General features: G+C 44.9%; 2 protein-coding genes across 11 annotated transcripts in view; one reads left to right on the top strand and one right to left on the bottom strand.

The window, feature by feature from the left end:
• Positions 1-428: 428 nt before the first annotated feature.
• Positions 429-13,557, top strand: LOC123765826 (uncharacterized). 3 transcript variants are annotated; one of them, XM_069337270.1, is made up of 9 exons: positions 433-735; positions 1,926-2,190; positions 3,550-3,690; positions 3,824-3,955; positions 4,861-5,009; positions 6,383-6,488; positions 11,139-11,270; positions 11,857-12,003; positions 12,827-13,557. In XM_069337270.1, the coding sequence occupies exons 2-9, from the start codon at positions 2,178-2,180 to the stop codon at positions 13,063-13,065; spliced, it is 1,059 nt and encodes a 352-aa protein (XP_069193371.1). In that variant the 5' UTR covers positions 433-735; positions 1,926-2,177; the 3' UTR covers positions 13,066-13,557. The 3 variants fall into 3 exon arrangements, with proteins under 3 accessions (XP_069193372.1, XP_069193371.1, XP_045610567.2); XM_045754611.2 differs by having other exon boundaries at positions 434-735; positions 6,419-6,488; XM_069337271.1 differs by lacking the exon at positions 11,857-12,003 and having other exon boundaries at positions 429-735.
• Positions 13,558-14,606: 1,049 nt separating this feature from the next.
• LOC123765825 (uncharacterized) overlaps positions 14,607-25,951 on the bottom strand; it is a 57,632-nt gene continuing 46,287 nt past the window's right edge. For all 8 annotated transcript variants that reach the window (XM_069337269.1, XM_045754604.2, XM_045754606.2 and 5 more), the window contains 3 exons: positions 24,299-24,928; positions 20,966-21,117; positions 14,607-18,720 (listed from right to left, as the gene is read on the bottom strand). In XM_069337269.1, coding sequence (XP_069193370.1) covers positions 18,583-18,720; positions 20,966-21,117; positions 24,299-24,928 — 920 coding nt within the window. In that variant the 3' untranslated portion in view covers positions 14,607-18,582. The remainder of the gene's footprint in view (positions 18,721-20,965; positions 21,118-24,298; positions 24,929-25,951) is intronic.

The raw sequence follows: 25,951 nt of genomic DNA, 5'->3' as shown, positions 1-25,951 counted from the left end.
GTCTGCCTCTTAGGCAATGTTCTTCCTCTGCTATTATAGATCACATCGAGGATAACGGCCACACTTTCATGTACAGCGATTTCGCTGTTCTGTCTTGCAGTTCGTCTCGCTTTGAACTCGATATTTTAAAGAGTATCTCGTTCTTTAAAATGAAACCTGAGTTGAACAGCTCAGAGTCGTCGACTCAGTTGATAGTTCACCAACTGTCGTCTTCCTTTAGCAGCCTCTTCTGTCTGCATGTCCCTGCCAATTCGGTAGCCTCATGCTGGTGAATGATATATGCGTGATGAGATATATGATGAATATAGGTGATACATAAACTTGAAAATATACATGGTACATGCTGAGATACAGAGACATACGTGTCCAACAAGAGAGGGTGGGGGTGGAGGGCTGGGGTTTTGAGGGGCGGGGTGTAGGGTGAGGGTTGTGGTGGTGGTGAAGAGTGTGGAGGCAACACACTAGCGTGAGAGGTATGTACACTCGGAGCCTCCACACACCACAGCCGCCACAGTTGGGTGTCACCAGTGTTCCGTGGCATCTACACTCCCAACATCTTCACCAGCATCTGTGTTCATACACACGTCGCGTCCCTCATGCGTTGAGGCAGTATACTGAGGCGGAAAGCTGTGTACTGATTCAGTAGGCAGTGTACTGATGCAGGCAGTGTATTAAGGCTGTTATAGAAACCTTCCTTCGCAGCTTGGAACGAAGACAAATTTTCAACCCAAACTGGTACGAAATCTTTCATTCTTGTCTAATATTCCATTTTCTAAATCGTTTTGATAATATTGTGCAACGAATACCTTAACTGTTGATTTCACAATCTGAATTTTCTGTTGTCTTACATTAAAAGAGAATGACGAATGGTGACGTATTATGCAAGTGCTACATAATATTCCGAGGATGACCGAAAACCAGTCAATATCATATGCTTCGTCGGACATACCATTGTAACGGTTCTGTAGCGAGTAGATTATCCCAATAATATACTCGCTCCAAATGCATTGTTAATATTCCTGTCAACCTTTGGAGATGAATGAGGTGAGGCGTTGCTCGGATAACACCTCACCGTGTTGCCCAGGCAACGCCTCACCTCATTCATCTCCAAAGGTTGACAGGAATATTAACAATGCATTTGGAGCGAGTATATTATTGGGATAATCTACTCGCTACACCATCATGCCCACGTGCCCTGGTGAGATATGTCCAGCGGCTTCTCGGTCCACAATAACTTATATATGTTTAACATATAAAGTCACAAAGTCTCCATATTATTTTGCTCTCTTAAGAATCTATTTGATCTTTCTGATTCATTAAGGCAGTTTTCCGTTTGAAATAAGCACCGATTTAACCAGGGTATATCCCTACTGCGCCATCAACCAGCGGTCTTTGGCTTTGCTACCCTACAGTGTATTTCTTTAGTGACTATAAGTCACCACTGGTCAGCTTAAAGGTCAGTGGCCACTCGCAGATGCTGCCGAGGCACCTTGCTCTACTGAACAGTTTCATCTTGGTCTTTGTGGCGGAGGTTCTGTTGGGGCTTCAGCTCCTGGGGCTAGATTCATGAAGTTACGCAAACACTTACGAATCTGAACATCTTTTCTCAATCTTTGGCGCCTTTGTTTACAATTATTAAACAGTTAATGAGCTCCGAATCGCCAGGAGGCTATTTATACCAATAACAACAGCTGATTGGCAAGTTTTCATGCTGGTAAATTGTTAAATAAATGTAACCAAAGCCATCAAAGATTGAGGAAAGATGTACACGTTCGTAAGTACTTGCGTAATTGCTTCGTGAATCTGGCCCCTGGACAGTTGTGGCTACACAATGTTATGTGATCTTCGTAGACTGCTTAGTGGCTTCTATCGATACATTTATTCCAGCAAGGGACCTAATACTGTTTATTTTGTAATTTGCCCAGTGACACACTACGTACTAGAGGTGAATGGACTGAGTGCTCCGACGGATAGCAGCTAGTTGTGGATACTCTTCTGGTCAAAGAATAGGAGAGAAACTAAGTTTATTCCACCATTGATGTATATGCCCTGTGGTACTGCTGGACCACAGAGCCTATTCACTCCGGTTTGACTCTTCCCAACTCCACTAAGACTATCCATCCTTCCATCCTGCGCCAGGCCAGTCAACGTTCCCTGCAGTAAACGCTCCAACAGCTATGAAGATTCAGGGCAAGTACTGCGTCACTTTCATTATCACTATTATTGAATAATTTGTCATGAACCAATGGGACTATAATATTCTGATGATAGGAATGAAGGAAACAGCAAAGGCTTATAGACCTACCTATACGAGTCATTGTTATGGTAATAATAATAATTATATATTATTTTGACCCGGTTTTGTTGTTTCAACATCCACAGTCGTCAGAAATAATGGATGTATAACGTATGCTATTTAAGGATTGCAGGTATGTGTAAGGCTTGCCATTGACAACCCACACATCTTTTGATCCACAGGTTAATCACATCTTTGTGTCCAGCACTAACCAAAACATCACTGACCTCACATATTTTTATCTAGCACCAATCAACACATCCCTGACCCACATCTTTGCATCTAACGCCAACCCCACACATCCCTGACCCACATTTTCGTGTCCATCAACAAAGCATAGGGTGAACAACCGAAATATTAACATTGATAATATGCATAGTAGCCGCATGTTCTGTATCGATAACATATTTAGCAAACAAGACTGGCGTTCACGACACGAGAGGACGTTCGCCCAACACGTTCGCTTCTGTTCATTGTCAGGTATTAGAGGTGGGGGTTACTGCATTGTTTCAAACATAATCGGGATAAATATATGAGTGATTGGGTATAAAAAGGATTCAATAGGTCCACGCATGGTCCAATACGTCTTTTGCAGTTATCCCTATTTTTTATTTTTATTCTTAAATCATTACAAAATTCTTTCAAAAAGTCTAATTTACATTGAACAGTAAAACAAAAAATGCAACAATATTGATAAAATTATAGGGAAATTATTTAATTCCCTCGAAACAATAAGCTTTTTCTTGGTCGAAATGTAATCACATTGAGCAGCTTAGGAAGTGATAGAGTTCACTGTAACACCCGGCACACACTCGACGCATATATTAGACTAATATTTATCTTACCATTCGCGCCCTACGTTGTTTATACAGCTATAACCTTTCCACTAGAGGCACTAACTAGGGGGCGAGGGTGTCAGAGAGGCACTAACTAGGGGCGAGGGTGTCAGAGAGGCACTAACTAGGGGGCGAGGGTGTCAGAGAGGCACTAACTAGGGGCGAGGGTGTCAGAGAGGCACTAACTGGAAGCGAGGGTGTCAGAGAGGCACTAACTAGGGGGCGAGGGTGTCAAGAGGCACTAACTAGGGGCGAGGGTGTCAGAGAGGCATTAACTAGGGGGCGAGGGTGTCAGAGAGGCACTAACTAGGGGGCGAGGGTGTCAGAGAGGCACTAACTAGGGGGCGAGGGTGTCAGAGAGGCACTAACTGGAAGCGAGGGTGTCAGAGAGTAACTAACTAGTGGTGTGTGCGTCAGGAGACGGAGCGCTGGACGTGGCGAGGAAGGCGCTAGTGGGTCTCCTGGCGACTCTTGCGGTGGTGTCCACGCTCACAGGAGCCGTCGCCAACAGCAGCTGTCATAACCACTCCTTTCTCGACTACTGGCTCCTGGGCCTTGGTGAGTCCTGAGTACTCTTCTTGGACTCCTCTGATGAGTTACGTTATCCATACCCTGGACTCGTGACGATTCATGCTACGATATCGGATCATTGTTGTCACGGTATGATGTTGCAAGAGTGTTTGTATTGCAGGGCTGAGCACGCTGGGTGCTCTGATGGGCGTGTGGGCGTGGCGCGGGGCTCCCTCTACCACCAACGTCATCAATGGCCCCAAGCACCTCATGGTCCTGCTTGTCTTCATAAACGTCGCCTGGCTCTTCATTGGTAAGTTCTGGCTCCTGCAGGATCTTCGTGTGTGTGAGGTGTGGCTCCTGCAGGATCTTCGTGTGTGTGAGGTGTGGCTCCTGCAGGATCTTCGTGTGTGTGAGGTGTGGCTCCTGTAGGATCTTCGTGTGTGTGAGGTGTGGCTCCTGCAGGATCTTCGTGTGTGTGAGGTGTGGCTCCTGCAGGATCTTCGTGTGTGTGAGGTGTGGCTCCTGCGGGACCTACACATGCCAGGTGTGGCTCCTGCGGGACCTACACATGCCAGGTGTGGCTCCTGCGGGACCTACACATGCCAGGTGTGGCTCCTGCGGGACCTACACATGCCAGGTGTGGCTCCTGCGGGACCTACACATGCCAGGTGTGGCTCCTGCGGGACCTACACATGCCAGGTGTGGCTCCTGCGGGACCTACACATGCCAGGTGTGGCTCCTGCGGGACCTACACATGCCAGGTGTGGCTCCTGCGGGACCTACACATGCCAGGTGTGGCTCCTGCGTGACCTACACATGCCAGGTGTGGCTCCTGCGGGACCTACACATGCCAGGTGTGGCTCCTGCGGGACCTACACATGCCAGGTGTGGCTCCTGCGGGACCTACACATGCCAGGTGTGGCTCCTGCGGGACCTACACATGCCAGGTGTGGCTCCTGCGGGACCTACACATGCCAGGTGTGGCTCCTGCGGGACCTTAAAGCTGTGCTTATCAAAGCCCTGATCCTCCCTTTACGACATCTTCTTACACAATTTAATATCATATTTTATAGTTTTGTGTATTTTTTGCTAAAAGTAAGAGATACTATGGATTTCTACCTAAAAAATAATTTCACTTAATTTTTAGTGTATAAACATAAAGAATTATGTATATAGTAAGGTTCAAATAACACAAAATTGTTGTTTGTGCGACAGGCAACGTCGCCGTGGCCATCATAGTCTCGTCCTGCCGTGGACAGCGCCCCGTCCTGGCCACCTGGGACGTCAGCTGCTCCTCCTCCATCCTCTCCGTCAGCCTCGTCTTCGTCGTCGTATTTGACGGCCTCTACACCCTCTTCCTCGTGGTAACACAGACACCCACGTTCAGTGACGTCCCCTACACCCTCTTCCTCGTGGTAACACAGACACCCACGTTCAGTGACGTCCCCTACACCCTCTTCCTCGTGGTAACACAGACACCTACGTTCAGTGACGTCTCCTATACCCTCTTCCTCGTGGTAACACAGACACCCACGTTCAGTGACGTCCCCGTACACCCTCTTCCTCTTGGTTACACAGACACCCACGTTCAGTGACGTCTCCTACACCCTCTTCCTCGTGGTAACACAGACACCCACGTTCAGTGACGTCTCCTACACCTTCTTCCTCTTGGTTACACCAGCACACACGTTCAGTGACGTCCCCTACACCTTCCTCTTGGTTACACCAGCATACACGTTCAGTGACGTCCCCTACACCTTCTTCCTCTTGGTTACACCAGCATACACGTTCAGTGTCGTCCCCTACACCCTCTTCCTCTTGGTTACACCAGCACACACGTTCAGTGACGTCCCCTACACCTTCCTCTTGGTTACACCAACATACACGTTCAGTGTCGTCCCCTACACCCTCTTCCTCTTGGTTACACCAACATACACGTTCAGTGACGTCTCCTACACCCTCTTCCTCTTGGTTACACCAACATACACGTCCAGTGACGTCCCCTACACCCTCTTCCTCTTGGTTACACCAACATACACGTTCAGTGACGTCCCCTACACCCTCTTCCTCTTGGTTACACCAACATACACGTTCAGTGACGTCTCCTACACCCTCTTCCTCTTGGTTACACCAACATACACGTTCAGTGACGTCTCCTACACCCTCTTCCTCTTGGTCACACCAACATACACGTTCAGTGACGTCCCCTACACCCTCTTCCTCTTGGTCACACCAACATACACGTTCAGTGACGTCCCCTTACACCCTCTTCCTCTTGGTTACACCAACATACACGTTCACTGACAGTTACCATTTTAGTAATTGGGGTTTGGAATGTATATTACGGACTTAGCTTTGTCATGAATAGGTAGTACTAGAATTAACCTCATTTCATACCCGAAATGCTGGCTTGTTGCGTTTGTAAATAGTTTTCTCTAAATTAAAAACAAAACTGTTCATTCAGGCTATGGAAATGTTCGATCCAGATATTACTGTAGACCACAAGTTGTATTTAAAAGTTATTAGAGAAGCCAGAAGATGCAAGCATCCTCGTATTTACCCGTAAATGGTGATTTTGGGGTTTGCCTAGTTGTACTTTACCTACAAATATAGGTAAGTACATGGGGAAGTTGTACTTAACATCCGTGTTAAATAGTCCATCCTTGTCCACCCTGTCAATTCCCCTGAGAATTTTGTATGTGGTGATCATGTCTCCCCGAGCTCTTCCGTCTTCCAGCAAGACATGTCATGGTGCAGCGGTGTTGTTCCACAGGTGATGTGCGCGAGGACCTGCGCAGGCCGCTCGCTACTGCTGCCCCCTGCAGCTGCCTCCCTCCACACAAGTCAGTAATCAAACCACAAAACTTTATACATAAATGTTTGTACACTTATAAGTGTGAAAATATATATATATAAAGTAGAGGACATTAATGACATAAGGGTATCACAACAACAGAAACTTTATTAGAAAGAACTTACACAAATCAATACATTAGTTGCTAGATTGAACAGGTGTGGGGTAATCTAGATCAAACTTACATTTCATGCATAACTTGAGTGACATTTAGCTTACTATTTGAGAGGTGATATATTGTAAAATCAAAGTGACGTTCACTATCAGAGCAGTAAGTCATATACAAGGAAAATATATATCCCAAAATTAGGATTTTGTGATATAAATATATATACTATACTAAGTCCCTTAAAGGTAGAACTGATATAAACTAATGATGTGGCGAGGCTATAGATATGAGCCCTCGTGTGTCACCCAAGACGTGCCCCTGGTGTGTGAGGCAGCAGTGTGTCACACAAGACGTGCCCCCTGGTGTGTGAGGCAGCAGTGTGTCACCCAAGACGTGCCCCTGGTGTGTGAGGCAGCAGTGTGTCACCCAAGACATGCCCCCTGGTGTGTGAGGCAGCAGTGTGACACCCAAGACGTGCCCCCTGGTGTGTGAGGCAGCAGTGTGTCACCCAAGACATGCCCCCTGGTGTGTGAGGCAGCGGTGTGACACCCAAGACGTGCCCCTGGTGTGTGAGGCAGCAGTGTGTCACCCAAGACATGCCCCCTGGTGTGTGAGGCAGCAGTGTGACACCCAAGACGAGCCCCCGGGTGTGTGAGGCAGCAGTGTGTCACCCAAGACGTGCCCCCTGGTGTGTGAGGCAGCAGTGTGTCACCCGAGACGTGCCCCCTGGTGTGTGAGGCAGCAGTGTGACACCCAAGACGTGCCCCCTGGTGTGTGAGGCAGCAGTGTGACACCCGAGACGTGCCCCCTGGTGTGTGAAGCAGCAGTGTGTCACCCAAGACGTGCCCCTGGTGTGTGAGGCAGCAGTGTGTCACCCGAGACGTGCCCCTGGTGTGTGAGGCAGCAGTGTGACACCAAAGACATGCCCCCTGGTGTGTGAGGCAGCAGTGTGTCACTCAAGACGTGCCCCCTGGTGTGTGAGGCAGCAGTGTGACACCCAAGACGTGCCCCTGGTGTGTGAGGCAGCTGTGTGTCACCCAAGACGTGCCCCCTGGTGTGTCAGGCAGCAGTGTGACACCCAAGACGTACCCCCTGGTGTGTGAGGCAGCAGTGTCACCCAAGACATGCCCCCTGGTGTGTGAGGCAGCAGTGTGTCACCCAAGACGTGCCCCTGGTGTGTGAGGCAGCAGTGTGTCACCCAAGACGTGCCCCTGGTGTGTGAGGCAGCAGTGTGACACCCAAGACGTGCCCCCTGGTGTGTGAGGCAGCAGTGTGTCACCCAAGACGTGCCCCCTGGTGTGTGAAGCAGCAGTGTGTCACCCAAGACGTGCCCCCTGGTGTGTGAGGCAGCAGTGTGTCACCCGAGACGTGCCCCCTGGTGTGTGAGGCAGCAGTGTGACACCCAAGACGTGCCCCTGGTGTGTGAGGCAGCAGTGTCACCCAAGACGTGCCCCCCTGGTGTGTGAGGCAGCAGTGTGACACCCAAGACGTGCCCCCCTGGTGTGTGAGGCAGCAGTGTGTCACCCGAGACGTGCCCCTGGTGTGTGAGGCAGCAGTGTGACACCCGAGACGTGCCCCCTGGTGTGTGAGGCAGCAGTGTGACACCCAAGACGTGCCCCCTGGTGTGTGAGGCAGCAGTGTGACACCCAAGACATGCCCCCTGGTGTGTGAGGCAGCAGTGTGACACCCAAGACGTGCCCCCTGGTGTGTGAAGCAGCAGTGTGTCACCCAAGACGTGCCCCCTGGTGTGTGAGGCAGCAGTGTGACACCCAAGACGTGCCCCCTGGTGTGTGAGGCAGCAGTGTGACACCCAAGACGTGCCCCCTGGTGTGTGAGGCAGCAGTGTGACACCCAAGACGTGCCCCCTGGTGTGTGAGGCAGCAGTGTGACACCCAAGACGTGCCCCCCTGGTGTGTGAGGCAGCAGTGTGTCACCCAAGACGTGCCCCCTGGTGTGTGAGGCAGCAGTGTGACACCCAAGACGTGCCCCTGGTGTGTGAGGCAGCAGTGTCACCCAAGACGTGCCCCCCTGGTGTGTGAGGCAGCAGTGTGACACCCAAGACGTGCCCCCCTGGTGTGTGAGGCAGCAGTGTGTCACCCAAGACGTGCCCCTGGTGTGTGAGGCAGCAGTGTGACACCCGAGACGTGCCCCCTGGTGTGTGAGGCAGCAGTGTGACACCCAAGACGTGCCCCTGGTGTGTGAAGCAGCAGTGTGTCACCCGAGACGTGCCCCTGGTGTGTGAGGCAGCAGTGTGTCACCCGAGACGTGCCCCTGGTGTGTGAGGCAGCAGTGTGACACCAAAGACATGCCCCCTGGTGTGTGAGGCAGCAGTGTGTCACCCAAGACGTGCCCCCTGGTGTGTGAGGCAGCAGTGTGACACCCAAGACGTGCCCCTGGTGTGTGAGGCAGCTTTGTGTCACCCAAGACGTGCCCCCTGGTGTGTCAGGCAGCAGTGTGTCACCCAAGACGTGCCCCCTGGTGTGTGAGGCAGCAGTGTGACACCCAAGACATGCCCCCTGGTGTGTGAGGCAGCAGTGTGACACCCAAGACGTGCCCCCTGGTGTGTGAGGCAGCAGTGTGACACCCAAGACGTGCCCCCTGGTGTGTGAGGCAGCAGTGTGACACCCAAGACGTGCCCCCCTGGTGTGTGAGGCAGCAGTGTGTCACCCAAGACATGCCCCCTGGTGTGTGAGGCAGCAGTGTGACACCCAAGACGTGCCCCTGGTGTGTGAGGCAGCAGTGTCACCCAAGACGTGCCCCCCTGGTGTGTGAGGCAGCAGTGTGACACCCAAGACGTGCCCCCCTGGTGTGTGAGGCAGCAGTGTGTCACCCAAGACGTGCCCCTGGTGTGTCAGGCAGCAGTGTGACACCCAAGACGTGCCCCCCTGGTGTGTGAGGCAGCAGTGTGTCACCCAAGACGTGCCCCCTGGTGTGTGAGGCAGCAGTGTGACACCCAAGACGTGCCCCTGGTGTGTGAGGCAGCAGTGTCACCCAAGACGTGCCCCCCTGGTGTGTGAGGCAGCAGTGTGACACCCAAGACGTGCCCCCCTGGTGTGTGAGGCAGCAGTGTGTCACCCAAGACGTGCCCCTGGTGTGTCAGGCAGCAGTGTGTCACCCAAGACGTGCCCCCTGGTGTGTGAGGCAGCAGTGTGACACCCAAGACGTGCCCCTGGTGTGTGAGGCAGCAGTGTGACACCCAAAACGTGCCCCTGGTGTGTGAGGCAGCAGTGTGACACCCAAGACGTGCCCCTGGTGTGTGAGGCAGCAGTGTGTCACCCAAGACGTGCCCTCTGGTGTGTGAGGCAGCAGTGTGTCACCCAAGACGTGCCCCCTGGTGTGTGAGGCAGCAGTGTGACACCCAAGACGTGCCCCTGGTGTGTGAGGCGGCAGTGTGTCACCCAAGACATGCCCCCTGGTGTGTGAGGCAGCAGTGTGTCACCCAAGACGTGCCCCCTGGTGTGTGAGGCAGCAGTGTGTCACCCAAGACGTGCCCCCTGGTGTGTGAGGCAGCAGTGTGACACCCAAGACGTGCCCCCTGGTGTGTGAGGCAGCAGTGTGTCACCCAAGACATGCCCCCTGGTGTGTGAGGCAGCAGTGTGACACCCAAGACGTGCCCCCTGGTGTGTGAGGCAGCAGTGTGACACCCAAAACGTGCCCCCTGGTGTGTGAGGCAGCAGTGTGACACCCAAGACGTGCCCCCTGGTGTGTGAGGCAGCAGTGTGATACCCAAGACATGCCCCCTGGTGTGTGAGGCAGCAGTGTGACACCCAAGACATGCCCCCTGGTGTGTGAAGCAGCAGTGTGACACCCAAGACGTGCCCCCTGGTGTGTGAGGCAGCAGTGTGACACCCAAGACGTCCCCCCTGGTGTGTGAGGCAGCAGTGTGACACCCAAGACGTGCCCCCTGGTGTGTGAGGCAGCAGTGTGACACCCGAGACGTGCCCCCTGGTGTGTGAGGCAGCAGTGTGACACCCGAGACGTCCCCCCTGGTGTGTGAGGCAGCAGTGTGTCACCCAAGACGTGCCCCTGGTGTGTGAGGCAGCAGTGTGACACCCGAGACGTGCCCCCTGGTGTGTGAGGCAGCAGTGTGACACCCGAGACGTCCCCCCTGGTGTGTGAGGCAGCAGTGTGTCACCCAAGACGTGCCCCTGGTGTGTGAGGCAGCAGTGTGACACCCAAGACGTGCCCCTGGTGTGTGAGGCAGCAGTGTGACACCCGAGACGTCCCCCCTGGTGTGTGAGGCAGCAGTGTGTCACCCAAGACGTGCCCCCTGGTGTGTGAGGCAGCAGTGTGACACGGCACAAGACCGCCTTCTGCCTTCTTCTTAACATCTTTCATTGTGTTTATCATTGTAAAACTTATTTATATTTATTTTATTGTTATAATAAAAGGGAACTTCGTCGTATACGGCATCATGTTAACATCTCCTTTCTCTGTCTGTAACTCTTCCTGCGTCTCTCTGTTTCTATCTCTATGTGTCTCTTTTCTTTACTGTATTTGTGTCTTTCTAAAGAAGTTCCATGCCGGCAGAGAGTGGGTGTAGAGGAAAGGTGAGTGTGGTGGTTGTGGTGGTGCTGGCGGTGACCAGTATAGCAGTGGGAGCCAGTTACTATCACTCCTGCCACCACCAAGACTGGATGCCTCTGTGGCACATCGCCTTCGGTATGTTATTGGACCTATTGCAACTTTTTTGTTATCTATATGTAAACAATTACATATCTAAGTGTCTGTCTATCCAGTGTTGGAAGGTAGATGCTTGGGGCTAGCCTCGCTTAACTTCTCAGGATGACCCTTGGGTGGTATGGCACTATCATAGGCTAATTGGGACTTCAGCCCCATTGTTCCCTTTAAGAAGGGTCAGCTACTATTGCGACTCTGCAACGCTTTTGAAGTCTGACATTGTGGTTTTGCTTCCCATAGAGATTAAGTATAATTTTAGTATTGTACTAGCATATACTCGAAAGTTATAGTTATACTCAAAAGCCTGTATATTATTAATATATGATTGTCTTTCATCGCTTTTGTGGTGGTGCTGAGTATATCTTGGACTTGTGTCGGGGTGTGAGTATATCACATACGTGTGTGGTGGTGCGAGTATACCACACATACGTATATGGTCTACGAGTATACCACACACTTGTGCAGTATACCATACAGTTCGTATGTCTTAAAAAAATTACAAATGTATGCACTAAATCAAAGTGAGTATTAGTGACTGTGGTGATCACTGTGTGTGTGTGTGTGTCAGGGACGGTGGCGGTGGTGTGGGTGGTGATGGTGACCTTCCACCAGGGTGGTCACAACTATCTGGCCGCCAGCTGGGTCAACCCCGTCATCACCCTCGCCCTCCCCGTGCTGGTCCTCAGCGTCCTCCTCCTCGCCTCACTCACTGTAGGTGAGTACTGCAGGTAGTCGTCGTTCAACGACTCACGACTCGCTCCCCTATGCAAAAGCCTCTTTAGTTTACAATTACCTCAATATTAATTGATTCAAATTGAATGATATCACATCTTAGAATGATAGTAATTAGGTGTGGCTATTGTGGATCCGTGAGACAACTCTCAGTGTGTTTGGGGATGAGGGAACAAGCAAGAAAGAGAGATACGGATTGTGTAAAGGTGTGACCTCACCTCACTGGAGGCTTCTGTACTCCCACCTCAAGCAGTAAACAGCACTTCCACCTCACTAGCTCACTCTCCCTATTGTAAAATAGTGTTTTCAGTTCCACACTCCATGCGATTATTCACGTTGTCCCAGAACACACAATCTTTATAGTTGGTAAATAATATCAAAGAATTCTATTAAGAATTGGGGAACAAATATGCTTGGCTGTTTTATTATTTGATTCTTGGAAAGTATTAATTTTGAGATGAGGTAATGGAAGCACTCTACGGTCAGAAAACTGCATGTTTCACTACCTTTACGTGTCATTCGCTGATATGCCTCTAGAGCAAATCCAATAGAGACTCTAAACCCACCTGGAGAGTTATCCAGATATTTTTGATTGTCTGAAAGCATATTATGGCTCTAATAATAGTCTACTTGTAAACTGGCAAGTGAATCTTTGTGTTAAACGGAGCATATTCTTCATGAACAGAGAACATAACTTTACTATATTATATATATTAAATATTATGCTCTGCTGATGCTATATGTGTAGTTTGATGACGTTGATGTAATGTGTTTGATCAGTGATGTGACATATGTGGTATTTGCAGGATGCGAGTGGGTGGTGGAGGCCCGCCATAATGTTTGTTCTGGTCACATCCCTTGTAACGACGGCCTGGCCACCTACACCACTGGCCTCGTGGCCCTCCTGAGTCTGCCTCTCCTCGTCTTCTTCTACGTAGCCACCGTCTTGGCCTTCCTTGGCCCGTTCCTGCTCTTGGCAGCCTCCTTTCACTACTGCTGCTGCCTTGGTGCCCGCCACCATCACATGGCTGTATGCCGTGATTAGTTAGGGGGGGGGGGGGGGTTGGAGTGTCCTGTGTAGACCAGCTAGCTGTCTGTCTGTTTTTTTTACCAGCTGGTTATATGTGTGAATCAGCTGGGTGTGTGTCTACCAGCTGGGTTATTTAACTCCTAGATACCAGGGCCCACTTACCTGGAGGGTTGACCTGACACTCAGTTCACAGACACCACAGAGTCGCCGCTGCTACTGAATGTATTAATCGTTTGTTCTATACAAAACAAGTCCACCAGTGAAGACAAAACAAAAAATCGGCAAAAAAATTCTGAGTGAAGACAAAAATAGACGTGCGATATCACGCTCGGAGACTTAAAAGTTCTGGTACAAATTTGGTAAATCATCTAAAAACCATACAAAATTCTATTGAAACCAGGCAAATGTTGCTATAATAGGCAAGTGCGCAGCTTTAGGCAAATGTTGCCATATTAGGCTAGTTGTAATGCCATAAATGGCTTTTATATAAAAATTATATGCAGAAAAGTCTTGCAAAGTTCCCCGGTTTGGTGCCTTCTTTTGATAATTACTTACTTGCAAAGTTCCGGAATTTTGGGGCGACAGCAAGTCTGAAGGAATTAAATTTATTATGCACCCTATGCCCATCCCGTGGCTGATAGTGGAAAGGGTTACAGAGGCACAATCAGTTCAGGAACGCAACTGATTAGTATGGAATACCGAAATGGAAAGATGATCCCAGGGGACTCCAATGTATTGTCTCAGAGTCAAAGTGTAGATTGATAAAGAAAAATAAGTCAAATGTCTGTGTTATTCTCTTTGCTTTACTATAAAAGCAAAGTTTACTTTGCATATCTTTTTATGTAAGTGAAAGGCTTTCACTGATGAACTGAGCAAATCATCATTGACAACACTTCATTTTGTCTATAAATCAATGGATGCTGGTAGTGTTCCCTCCCGTGTTCTCTTTTAAATGCGTATATGTATACCCTCGTCCTTCTCATTAATGTCTCGTCTTTATCCATCTTTAGAATGAGTATTCTTTCTCTCCTCCATTTTCCTTCCCCTAGTTACTAACAGTCTAGCACACTCATACTAATGTAACTATTATGAAACCAGTTACCAGAGTGGGTAAGCCTGGGATTAAAATTTCAGGGGACATGCCTCACTCCTATACTAATTTGCAGGTAAGTACAAAGTTAAAGTTAACTAAAAGTTTTTAGTGAAACAGGATATTATCAGAAACCCCTTCTCTACCCCATCCTTCCAGACATCCACCCCCTCTTCCCAATTCATGACAGCATTGCACTACAATGCAAGTATTGCTGTACTGTGCAAGTGTTGCAATACTACTCACGGTACCAATAACCACCACTACCCACAGTCTCCACACACTGTACCACCATCACAACTGAAGAACTAAAGCCTAGCAAAATTTGTAGATAAATGGGTTGAAAGATGACATTATACAAAATATTATCAGGTGCAGAGAAAGTGGGTTAAGAAAAGATCTTGACACCAGCAGGGCCAGATTACACAAGATTCAAGTTAAGGAGGCCTAAGAAGCAGAACAAACATACGGAAGAATTTCTTTAATAACAGTTGTAATTAATGGAATGTATTGACTGATTACGTTAATTAACAATTATTGAATTTAATATTAAATATGACAAAATATATAAGGAAGACAGGTCATCATGAGTGTGGCTCTTGGCCTTTACATACAATTGGGTTATTACAAACACATTAAAGTTTGCAAATGATGCCAAACCCCTTTCCTCAGGTATAGTGTTCCATGAAATTTGTCATTGTTTAAAATCCTTTCCACAAAAACCAGCATTTATAAAATACAGAACATACAAAAATTAAGAAATACAAAGATAATATATTTGAGTATTGTACCTCCTGGCCTAATCCTAAAGCCAATGCACTATGCCTTGGCCACTTCCAAGTTTTATAACTATTACGATTGACAATCACAGATCCTTAATACTATGCAAGGATGGATATGTTTTCCACATTCTGCTGTATATTTTTAGACATACAATTACAATAAAGTTTTTCAAAGGAATTACTGTGTTGAATAAAGACCGAAATCCACAGAATGTATAGGTGGTGAGCATGTGGGTGAGAGGAAGGAGAGTGCATATAAACAATGTATGAACTTTCACATGCACGTCAGCATCTCTCATATGAATAAAGATTGTTGACAGTTGAATGAACCTTGATTCAAATTTTGGCACTGTAGATTTTGGCACTATTCTGACAAGAGTTACTTATCTAATATATGTTTGTCAACTCACAAATGTATGGCTGTTGTTGAGTAATATTTCCATTGATGAGGAGAGGAAGTCTGTTCCTCAGTTAAAATCAAGGTTCTATCCTAGGCCAACTATTGACATTCCCCAGGATGCAACCTACAAGGTTCCTAACTCGTGGGTAAAGATTTATTATTAGGTGAACACGAACATCAGGTGAAAGCAAGCATGACCAACCACTTCTGTCCTGCCCAGGGACTGAACCCAGATGAGAAGCAACAATCCATTATGTCTGGAGATCTCATCTGACGCATGTTGACCAGACCACACACTAGAAGGTGAAGGGACGACGACGTTTCGGTACGTCCTGGACCATTCTCACAATCAACTTGAGAATGGTCCAGGACGGACCGAAACGTCGTTGTCCCTTCACCTTCTAGTGTGTGGTCTGGTCAACATACTTCAGCCACGTTATTGTGACTCATCGCCTGTTCATCTGATGCATGGTTACTCTTGTGGCTACCACACTTAATTTTTCCCTTCATCCTTCCCCACAGTGGGACAAATATCAGCAATGAAACTAAATTTTGAAAAGTACATTTTTTAAAATATGTCTAATAAGAGGATACCCTGGTCTTTCCTACTGTGCAGTTAAAAAAACAATTATATGGAATAAAAGTAACTTTTCTAATTGAGATATAGTCCATGGAATCTAAAACAATGCTGGGTGTGGTTTCCAAGAAATACATTACTGTATTATTATTATAAATACAAAACAATTATGATCATTCAAGATTTTTTTGGTGGAGGGGGGTATGTTCTTTTTTTGTTTTTTCTCTAAACATATTACAGTAATTTCATATAACAACAGGGTGTGCTCTTTCCAGAGATACAGTACCACAAAACAGCATAACAAATGTATTTTAGATAGGACAAAAATACAGACTTCCCCCCCCCAAATATCCTTATATACTATAAAACAAACAGCTCAACAAACTTGAAATCAGATCACGCATATTTAAAATTGATAAAATACAGTATACTGTAGTAAACGCAACAAGCATACTTATGAGGGATTTAGTTTCTTTCTATTTTAGTCATAAATAGCAAACAGAATTCTTTTCAGCTAATTTTTTCCTATATTGATTTGCGTTGCTTTCTTGTTGATCTATATTGTTCAATAAAAATATATATACATTTCTAATTAGGAAAATGCTCTTTTCATAATTACCATTAATTGTTATAGGACAGATAATGGTGAATGAGTCTTGAACAAGCAAAGAAAAATATTTATATACAAGATAAAAACTTTTTCCAAGCTTGCAAATTGACTCCAATATGCTTAAAAATAATTAATATATATATATACATATATGTATCTTGTACACAACATGTTACATCATTAAAAATCACAAGACATACCTTAATTGTGTAAAAAAACATTGTAGAAATAGTTGCGAGGTGTAAGTGTGATGATTTGAACAAAGTATAAGTGTCGAGTTTTGCTGGTACAGTACTCGGTTTCGTTATGAATTTTGTGCCGTTATCTTATCTCTTACAAAACTTGGCACGTCTCTCTCATGTGTGTGTGTGTATGTGCACACAAGTAAAATACATGTCAAGAAAACTGCATACTAAATAACAAGGAGCTAAATAAGTTCTATAAATTGCAGAATAAACACAGTAATGGCCATAACACTGAAGTTAATGAAATAACACCAATGCAATATTTTGCCTAGTAGAAAACTACACGCTGACATTTCATACTGTTGACTGTAGAGAACATTTAAATTAAAAGTTGAAATAATGATTATTGCACGTACTATGCAACATACTATTTCTGAAAGCAAGGATATGTTCTAGTTTACAGTCTTATTACGAGTATATATGCAGTACATAATTTCACAACGTACAGCAAAAAACTCTACAAAATATCATGCATACATTTCTTGGCCTTATTCTTGCTAATTACAGCACAACTGATTATATAACATAACACGATTGTATAACATGATTATTATAACAAAAACAAAATGTAGAACTATATCTTTACAACATCGTTTAAAACAACAAAAAATCTAATTAAATGAAACAATAAGTGGGAAGATTGAGTCTAAAAATGGTGATCATAGATTAGAAACCACATCTTAATTAACCAAGCTTTCTGTTCCCTTATATTGCTATATTCATGCCAAGAATTATGACCCACCAGTCATTGAAAGTTGTATGAGAAGTAGGTAGGTAGGTAGGTGTAGTATGTGTGTATGTGTATGTATGTGTATATATATAAATTGGATCAATAATATGAACTTTTGACTTCAAGGAAAAGAAAGTGATTTGTCAACTGTACAAACCTCTGGAGCACCCCCATTTTGACTACTGTATCCAAGCATGGAGATCTCACCTTTAAAAGGACACATCTGCCTTGGAGAAAGTTCAAAACACCGCACCAAAAATCACCCCTAAACCATGTCCCTTACCAGGAATGAAGGAGGGCCACAGGACTAACAACACTGCAAACCAGATATGATAGAGCTGGACTCTCAACCTATAAAAATGGAACTTCTTTAAAACTTTCAATGTAACGTATACAAAGGGCAACAGTTTCGAGCTCAAGCAACAATGTAGGACAGAAAACAGGAGATGTTTTTTTACCCATAGTGTTATAAACCCATTGAACTGCTTATGTACCGAATCTGTAAATGCTAAGACAGTATTTCAGCTTAATACCGAGCCGGAAAAAATCCTCTGGAATAATGGGGAAACCTATGACAAGCTACTGACTTCCTGTTCCCTTTGAGGCCACTTGAGCTATTGGTCCTCAAGTAAATTCAGATGCTACCAATGTCCAATTAATGTATGCTACCAATTTTTTAAGACAAGTTGTAACATAATTTTGCAACATAAGAACATATGAATAAAGGTAACTACAGAAGGCCTATTGGCCCATACGAGGCAGCTCCTGGAATGTATGTAAAAATTATGCAACATATGTAAAAATAAAAGACTATTCAGGTATATAGTTTTAAAAGCTGTATCCTTTATAATTTCCTGTTTTGGACTTTTGTTTTGATTGGTTTTACACATGATTATAGATTACATTTTATCTTGGCTAAGAAAACCCATGTTTATCAATATTATTGTCTGGTGTGAACACAACAGTAAGTAACGTATACAAATCTTAGCCAAATAAAGATGCAGTTTTATGTCCACTTTTAGAGCTTTGTTATAGTAAAATGTTAAAGTTCTCCTATATTCTCTAAATCAATCACACTATTCTGCCAGGTAACTCTCATTATCTTGAGCTTCGTATCTGAACATAAATGCGGTCAGGTTTAGGCGGTGATCCGGTCAGCAATGCACGCTCTCCATTTTGTAGCTTGATGGGTTCACGTTTGTGAGCAGTAATTATGTCATCTACTGATGTGAACGCCTGTAAAGTCAAAACACAGAGTCAATAAAAATAATGTGTAATAAAGCATACTCTTTCGGTTAAATTTTGTATTTGAAGTATCACTCTCATAAACACAAAGCCAAAAGTTCTCCACAACTGGTGACATACTGTATGTACCTTAAAATATGACAATGTCCCCCCAAATCTGCTCCTCTCAGGATATATTACTTACTCATTTGTACCTATCTATCTAACAGTACCTGTGCTTGGAAATCAACCATCACAACCTTCCTCAAACTCATCATCAACCTGCAAAAGCTGCTCCCAGAATTATTGCAATATCTTTTAGACAACATCCAGTCTGTTCAGATCTCAAAACACAATAAACATACACTCACTCACATGGGAATACAGATTCCCATGTGCTATTTACACTTACAAAAAACCTTAGGCCTCAGTACAAATCCTGAGTATTTTTAACTCTTCCTAGATTGACTTAAAAAAAATTGCCAATGAATCGCCACCAAAGGCTGTGGTGGGTATGTGGGCCTGCGGGCCGCTGCAAGCAACAGCCTGGTGGACCAAACTCTCACAAGTCAAGCCTGGCCTCGGGCCGGGCTTGGGGAGTAGAAGAACTCCCAGAACCCCATCAACCAGGTATCAACCAGGTAACCAGGAATACTATACAGTATATTAAAATACCTTGTAAGTCACGTTAACACATGCGAGTCCTTGATAGTCTATCAGACCACAGGCCAAAAGATGGCCCCTTCTTCATTGAGGTGCAAGGAGTCAGGATCACCTCACAAAAGAAACAAATCTTCAGAAAAGAAGTGAACTAATATACAACTGCAAGGTTCACAGAATGTAAACATACCAGGCAGCAGACGACTCCGCAAATGATCCACCCAGTAGTTATGTCATACACCCCAGTAGTAACAATTGACTACTACAGTACAATGTTGGTAGCACCATGGGAGCAGCTGGTTCTTCATGTCAACATTCATCAGTTCAGAGCATAAGAAAAACCAAGTAATGTACTTGGTAGTGGGGGGGGGGGAAGGGTCCAGGAAGCCGCCAAGGTCCCCCACAGAAAGAGGCATTTACAGGGAACAATGTCTCCCTGTACAAAGCTAACCATAGAGAAGAAAAAACGAGATACATAAGGGAGAGAGCAAAGGAGAGCAAAGATCAAATCCCTGAAGGAGAGAGACCAGGCGGGAAACCCTACTCAGGAAAATGCAAGATCGAAGAGGGACCAAGAACACCAAGCAAGTAATGACCTATAAAGACCCCCAGGAGACCTCCAAAACCCCAGTGGCAGGATATCAGCCCAAGACAAAACAAAAATCACACAGAGGTCAAAGCTGCAAGCCTCCTAACAAAATGAGCCTGAGGGCAAACCACAGGCTACCTAGATGAATGACACCACAAACTGCCCACAATTCAATCAACATTAAGGGACCAACACTTTTCAACTCTCTCCCTTTGAACATAAGGGGCATAACTAGCCAACCTCTCAAAAGTGTTCAAAAGATATCTTTATTACCGGGCTGTAATTCATGTCAGACTATGAGCAGCGGCATCTAACAGCCTGGTTGACCAGATCACCAACCAGGAAGCCTAACAGAGACTGGGCCATGGAGACATTGATTCTTGGAACCTACAACAGGTAGCTCCAGTTCCAAATCTTTAAAAACCTAAAAGGGCTGACTTTAGAGCAAGACAAGATGATGGAAACCTGTAAAATAGGGGCCTATCCAAGTCACTGAAATGGAAATGCACCTACAAGGAAGTGGAGCAGGAAACCAGATCATACTGAGAAAGGGAGTAAGAAAATACATTTGTATGGAGCAACAAACCCCCCAAGCCAGACATCAGACTCTAACGTGGGTTAAAGGGCAACCACGGTCTTTTGCCTGGCATCCCCAAATTCCTGGAACTGTCTTTCATGTAGAGGAAGACAGCCCCAGGATGGAGTTAACATTTCCTCCTGATTCTCGCTAGCAGGAAGAAAGTATGTGTTAGCAAATGAAGCCTCTGAATCCTAGATGACAAACCACCAGGCACATCCCAATGAAAGGGGGATAAAAGAAACCTATCGCCTCAAAGCCTCAGGAAGCGCAGCCCGAAAGATGCCCTCCCCTCATACAACACATATACAGTATTTACATAAACACATTCACACAAATTCATACAGATGGCTTCTTCCTTTTATGACCATTCACTATTGCCTCATGAATGTAACAGGAAAAAAAAAAAGAGGAAAACTGTTTGAACATACCATTTCTTTACTCTTTTCTGAGCCTAAGGCAAACAGTCCATCACGACGATGTCTAATATTGATATTGTAAGTGCGGCCTCCATGTCTAAGGCAGAGGGTGAGTGGATCCATGGAGCGAGTTGATGGACGAATCAGGAACATTCCATCATCAGCTAGAAAATAAAATATTTTGCAGTTAATATCAGTCGGTTATAAAATCAAATCACCTGCATACTACTTTGGGGTAAGGCTCATGGGGTCTCTGTGAGTGGGTCTTGGTCCACTCAAATACTCTAGCCAGATAACACTTGTGATAAAGGAGACTGGGAAGCATAACCACCGTCTCCATTTTCCTCTCCAAAGGCCAAAAGTAGCCTCAATGTCTGGAGTCACTGATGTCTCTGCATAGTCCCTGGGTTTTGGTGTTCTACTTGGTTGTGATTGGGATGAGCTAGGGTACATACACACACTGTTTATACAGCACACCATGGACACCCTTATAACTGAAAACCAATTTCGGTTAAAAGAACTTAAACAAACAAGTAAAAAATTGAACATGAAACCTTGCAGATTACTCAAAATTTTCTTGTTACCATACTGCAGATTACTGAGCACCTACTGTATTAAGAAGCACTGAAACTCTATAGGTCTCTCAGACAACTTATTATTGAAAAGCACTGAAAATTCAGTGGTGAACACACCAAATATTTCACACCTGAATCCATGAAAATTGCATCAAGGTCTATATAAATGCTAATACTGTATTTCATAAAATATTTTACTTAGGCTGATTATCGACCAACCTATGTCCATTGAGTGCTCCAGACCATTCCCCCTGCAAAGTTGTGTAAGTTATCTCCAAGCATCTGGCTTCCAACTTTGGACATACAGACCAACAGACACAGACACTCTTATATAGTATAGATATAGAAGAGAAAATTATATATATAGACATTTTGTGTGTGTATATATACAGAAAATTAAAATGACCATAGTTGATGCCAGATGGTTGGGGCTAGCCTCACTCAGTGTTGCAGGGAAAATGGTGTTGGGTATGAGACTAGCATAGGCCAAGCCCTACTAGCCTATGTTAAATGCTTTAAGAAATATTATAGTTTATAAAGACCCTTATGTGATTTTCATGAAGTATGAAATAGTTAGTGTGGTTCCCATAGAGTTTTTTACGATAATAGTACTGTAATATATTTTCTGAGGGAAGGGAAAAAGGCATCGAGGAGGAGGAGGAGGAGGAGCAGGAGGAGGAGGAGGAGGAGAAGACGGGTAGGACAAGGCAAGGAAATGGACAAAGGCGGAAGATATGGTTTAAGAGTTAGGAAGAGACCCAGGCGAACTTGGGCACCCCTTCTATATGGCTTCAGACCCAAAAAAAGCACTAACGATGCACTTATTAGTATGCTTAACTCGATTCATACAGCTCTTGATAAAAAGGAGCTCCCTGTTGGGTTATTTGTGGACCTGCGTAAAGCTTTTGATACTGTCAACCACCAAAACCTTCTTCTTAAATTACATCATTATGGAGTCAGAGGACACTCCCTACAATACCTCGAGTCCTACCTTACTGACAGGCTCCAATATGTTTCTGTGAATAATACAATTTCTCCCACCCTACCCATCAACATTGGTGTTCCTCAGGGCAGCATACTTGGCCCTCTCCTCTTTCTCATCTACATTAATGACCTTCCAAATGCCTCCCAACACCTCAAACCAATTCTATTTGCTGACGACACAACCTTCATTTACTCCAGTCCTGACCCTCTTGCTCTAAATGCCACAGTAAATACTGAGCTAAATAAAGTCCATCTTTGGCTAACTGCCAACAAACTCACCCTTAACATTGACAAAACCTTCTATATTCTGTTTGGCAATAAATCCTCTAGTCTTATAAATCTCAAAATAAACAATACCCAAATTTGTAACAAATTAGATGGCAAATTCCTTGGCATTCTCATTGACCACAAGCTGAATTTCCAGGGACACATTCTAAATATATCAAAAAAATTTTCAAAAACTGTGGGCATTCTTTCTAAGATCAGATATTATGTACCACGCCCTGCTCTGGTGACTCTCTATTACTCCCTTATCTATCCTTATCTCAACTATGGTATTTGTGCTTGGGGTTCTACTACCCAAAATCACTTACGTCCTCTAATTACCCAACACAAAGCCGCTATTAGAACAATATCCAACTCTGGCCCCAGACATCACTCGGTACCCCTACTCAAATCTCTTAATATGTTAGATATTAAGTCACTGCACATTCTCTCATGTGTATTATACATATATAAAACGCTAAACTATAATGCCAATCCTGATCTTAAAAGCTTCATAGAAGGTTGTAACAGAACCCATGAGCACCACACCAGAAATAAATACAGTTTTGATATTCCTAGAGTACGTCTTAATCAAACTAGAAATGCTCTGCAAATCAAGGGGCCCAGAATGTGGAATGACCTTCCCAACCATGTTAAAGACTGTACCTCTCTCAACCAGTTTAAGATAAAAACTAAACACTACCTAATAAATTCCCTGTAATCTACCTCACTCCTCTATTGTCAACCCATGTCTGTTATTTTTTTTTTTTTTTAATCAACACTGTTTGTCAACCTATTGTATTTGTGCTGCTTTTTCAGTCATGTTCCCCCTTTTTTTTATCTTTATTTGTATTTGTTCTCAACATCTTTTATTCTTTATGCTCAATTAGTATTAAGTTCTAGATATTAATGTTTTTCTTGCCCGAAACGCATTGCGTAATAGTGGCTTTAGGCATTGTATGTACTAGCTCTATCTATATATCAATCCATTAATGTAACATCACTTGTATGTATATACCTTACCTGAATAAACATCTGAATCTGAATCTATATACAGTATATAAATGGAAATGTCTGTTCGAGATTGGATGGGAGAGAGCAGGGAAATAGGGTTGATGGAGGGGGGGGGGAGGGGGAGAAGGGGAATAACAACTCGGGTGATAATCATATAACCGGATGATAGTCACCCTTATAATGAAGTGGTGCTATGTTATTGTTGTTTTAGATACAGCTACTCAGAAGAAAAAGTTGCAAGTAGCACGGGCTATGGTGAGCCCAAAGTGGACTGACTTGTCACCGGAGCGGGGCTGTAACTTGGCAGTGGTTCAATGTTGCCAGCTTGAAAGGAGGGAGAGAGGTGGAGGGTGAGACTAAAGAAGAGAGACTGAGAATGTGGGAGGGACAGCCGGAAGCCCTGTGTACACTTAAGTGACCTTGTAAGGAAATAATTTTACTGAAATACACATGCAAACTCTATAAAGAATTTAATATTTTTTGTAAGTAACTGAAGTCAAATTCTTACCATTTTCAAGAATATTCTTGGATTTGGCTCGAGATATTACATGAAAATATGGTTGTTCCATAAGTCTGCGATAAAGCGGGATTAGTTCAATACTCTCTCCATCTCCCAGGTTAACACGTTCTGTACTTGTCATTCCAACGGAAGGTAGTGGTGAAACTCCTGGTACTGCTGGGGCCATTTCCTGTGGTACCTGATCAAGTTGCAGGTAATCAAGAGAATTTGTCTGATGTTGTCCTGGATACTGATCTGGGTACTGGATAGGAGGAGGATTGTTTGAAGGCAGTGGTGGCCCACTGGTGGGCGGAATGGGAGGACCAGAAATGGGGAGCGAAGGAATGGGTGCAGGTGGTCGGCTGGTGTTGAGATTGGGCGAACCAGACAGTATGGGTGGTCGGGTTGGGGTGTGTGCGTTTCCATCGGGATTCGATTCATGTTGTCTATTGTGAGAAACATTTAAGGAAGATGGTTGATTAAGATGTCTGGGGAGAACTGATGGATGTTTTGGAGTACTTTTAGGTAGTACTTGACTACTTCCAGAGTGCCATTTTGGTGGGTTGTACCCTATAGGCGGCGGCGGCTGTTGGGCTCCAATTCCTTGTGCCTGACGGGATGACGTGTCCCGACCATCTGCTGCAAAACAAAACAGAATCTTGTGAAAATGTAATACTTATTGCACAGTACATTGTCATTTTATTAGTACCAATCTACATAAGCGACGCTGTCTTCCCTCTTTAATGACTGCCCAGATCAGCAGCACAAAATTATATGAGCTGGGTGAATCCCACCATATGCAAAACAGCTGTTCTTTAGGTGTGGGAGTTGCTCAGATGAACAAGGAAAGGGGGGGGGGGGGTGCTTAGAAAATTTCCAAATTGCCCGATTTGGATTTTTTGGGGGTTGGCGGATTTGTTTTTTTTTTGTTGGCGGATTTGGAATGTTTTTGTTGGCGGGTTTGGAATGTTTTTGTTGGCGGATTTGGAATGTTTTTGTTGGCGGATTTCGAATGTTTTTGTTGGCGGATTTCGAATGTTTTTGTTGGCGGATTTCGAATGTTTTTGTTGGCGGATTTCGAATGTTTTTGTTGGCGGATTTCGAATGTTTTTGTTGGCGGATTTCGAATGTTTTTGTTGGCGGATTTCGAATGTTTTTGTTGGCGGATTTCGAATGTTTTTGTTGGCGGATTTCGAATGTTTTTGTTGGCGGATTTCGAATGTTTTTGTTGGCGAATTTCGAATGTTTTTGTTGGCGGATTTGGAATGTTTTTGTTGGCGGATTTCGAATGTTTTTGTTGGCGGATTTCGAATGTTTTTGTTGGCGAATTTCGAATGTTTTTGTTGGCGGATTTGGAATGTTTTTGTTGGCAGATTTGGAATGTTTTTGTTGGCGGATTTCGAATGTTTTTGTTGGCGGATTTGGAATGTTTTTGTTGGCGGATTTGGAATGTTTTTGTTGGCGGATTTGCTTGAGTGTAAGAGGCGTGGTTCTCAATCCGTACTTTTTAATCACCTAGAGTTTAATCATTTAAAAAAAATAATCAAAATAACCAACTTTAAGACGCTCCCAAAATAACAGAGTAGCCGAGGTCACTGTAAACAATAATCATCATACCTCATAAGGCGAAGACATTCAAACGACAAGCACATAAAAAAACCC

Source organism: Procambarus clarkii, chromosome 37, assembly GCF_040958095.1.
Source record: "Procambarus clarkii isolate CNS0578487 chromosome 37, FALCON_Pclarkii_2.0, whole genome shotgun sequence".
Lineage (NCBI taxonomy): Eukaryota > Metazoa > Arthropoda > Malacostraca > Decapoda > Cambaridae > Procambarus > Procambarus clarkii.
This window is presented reverse-complemented; position numbering and strand designations above follow the sequence as displayed.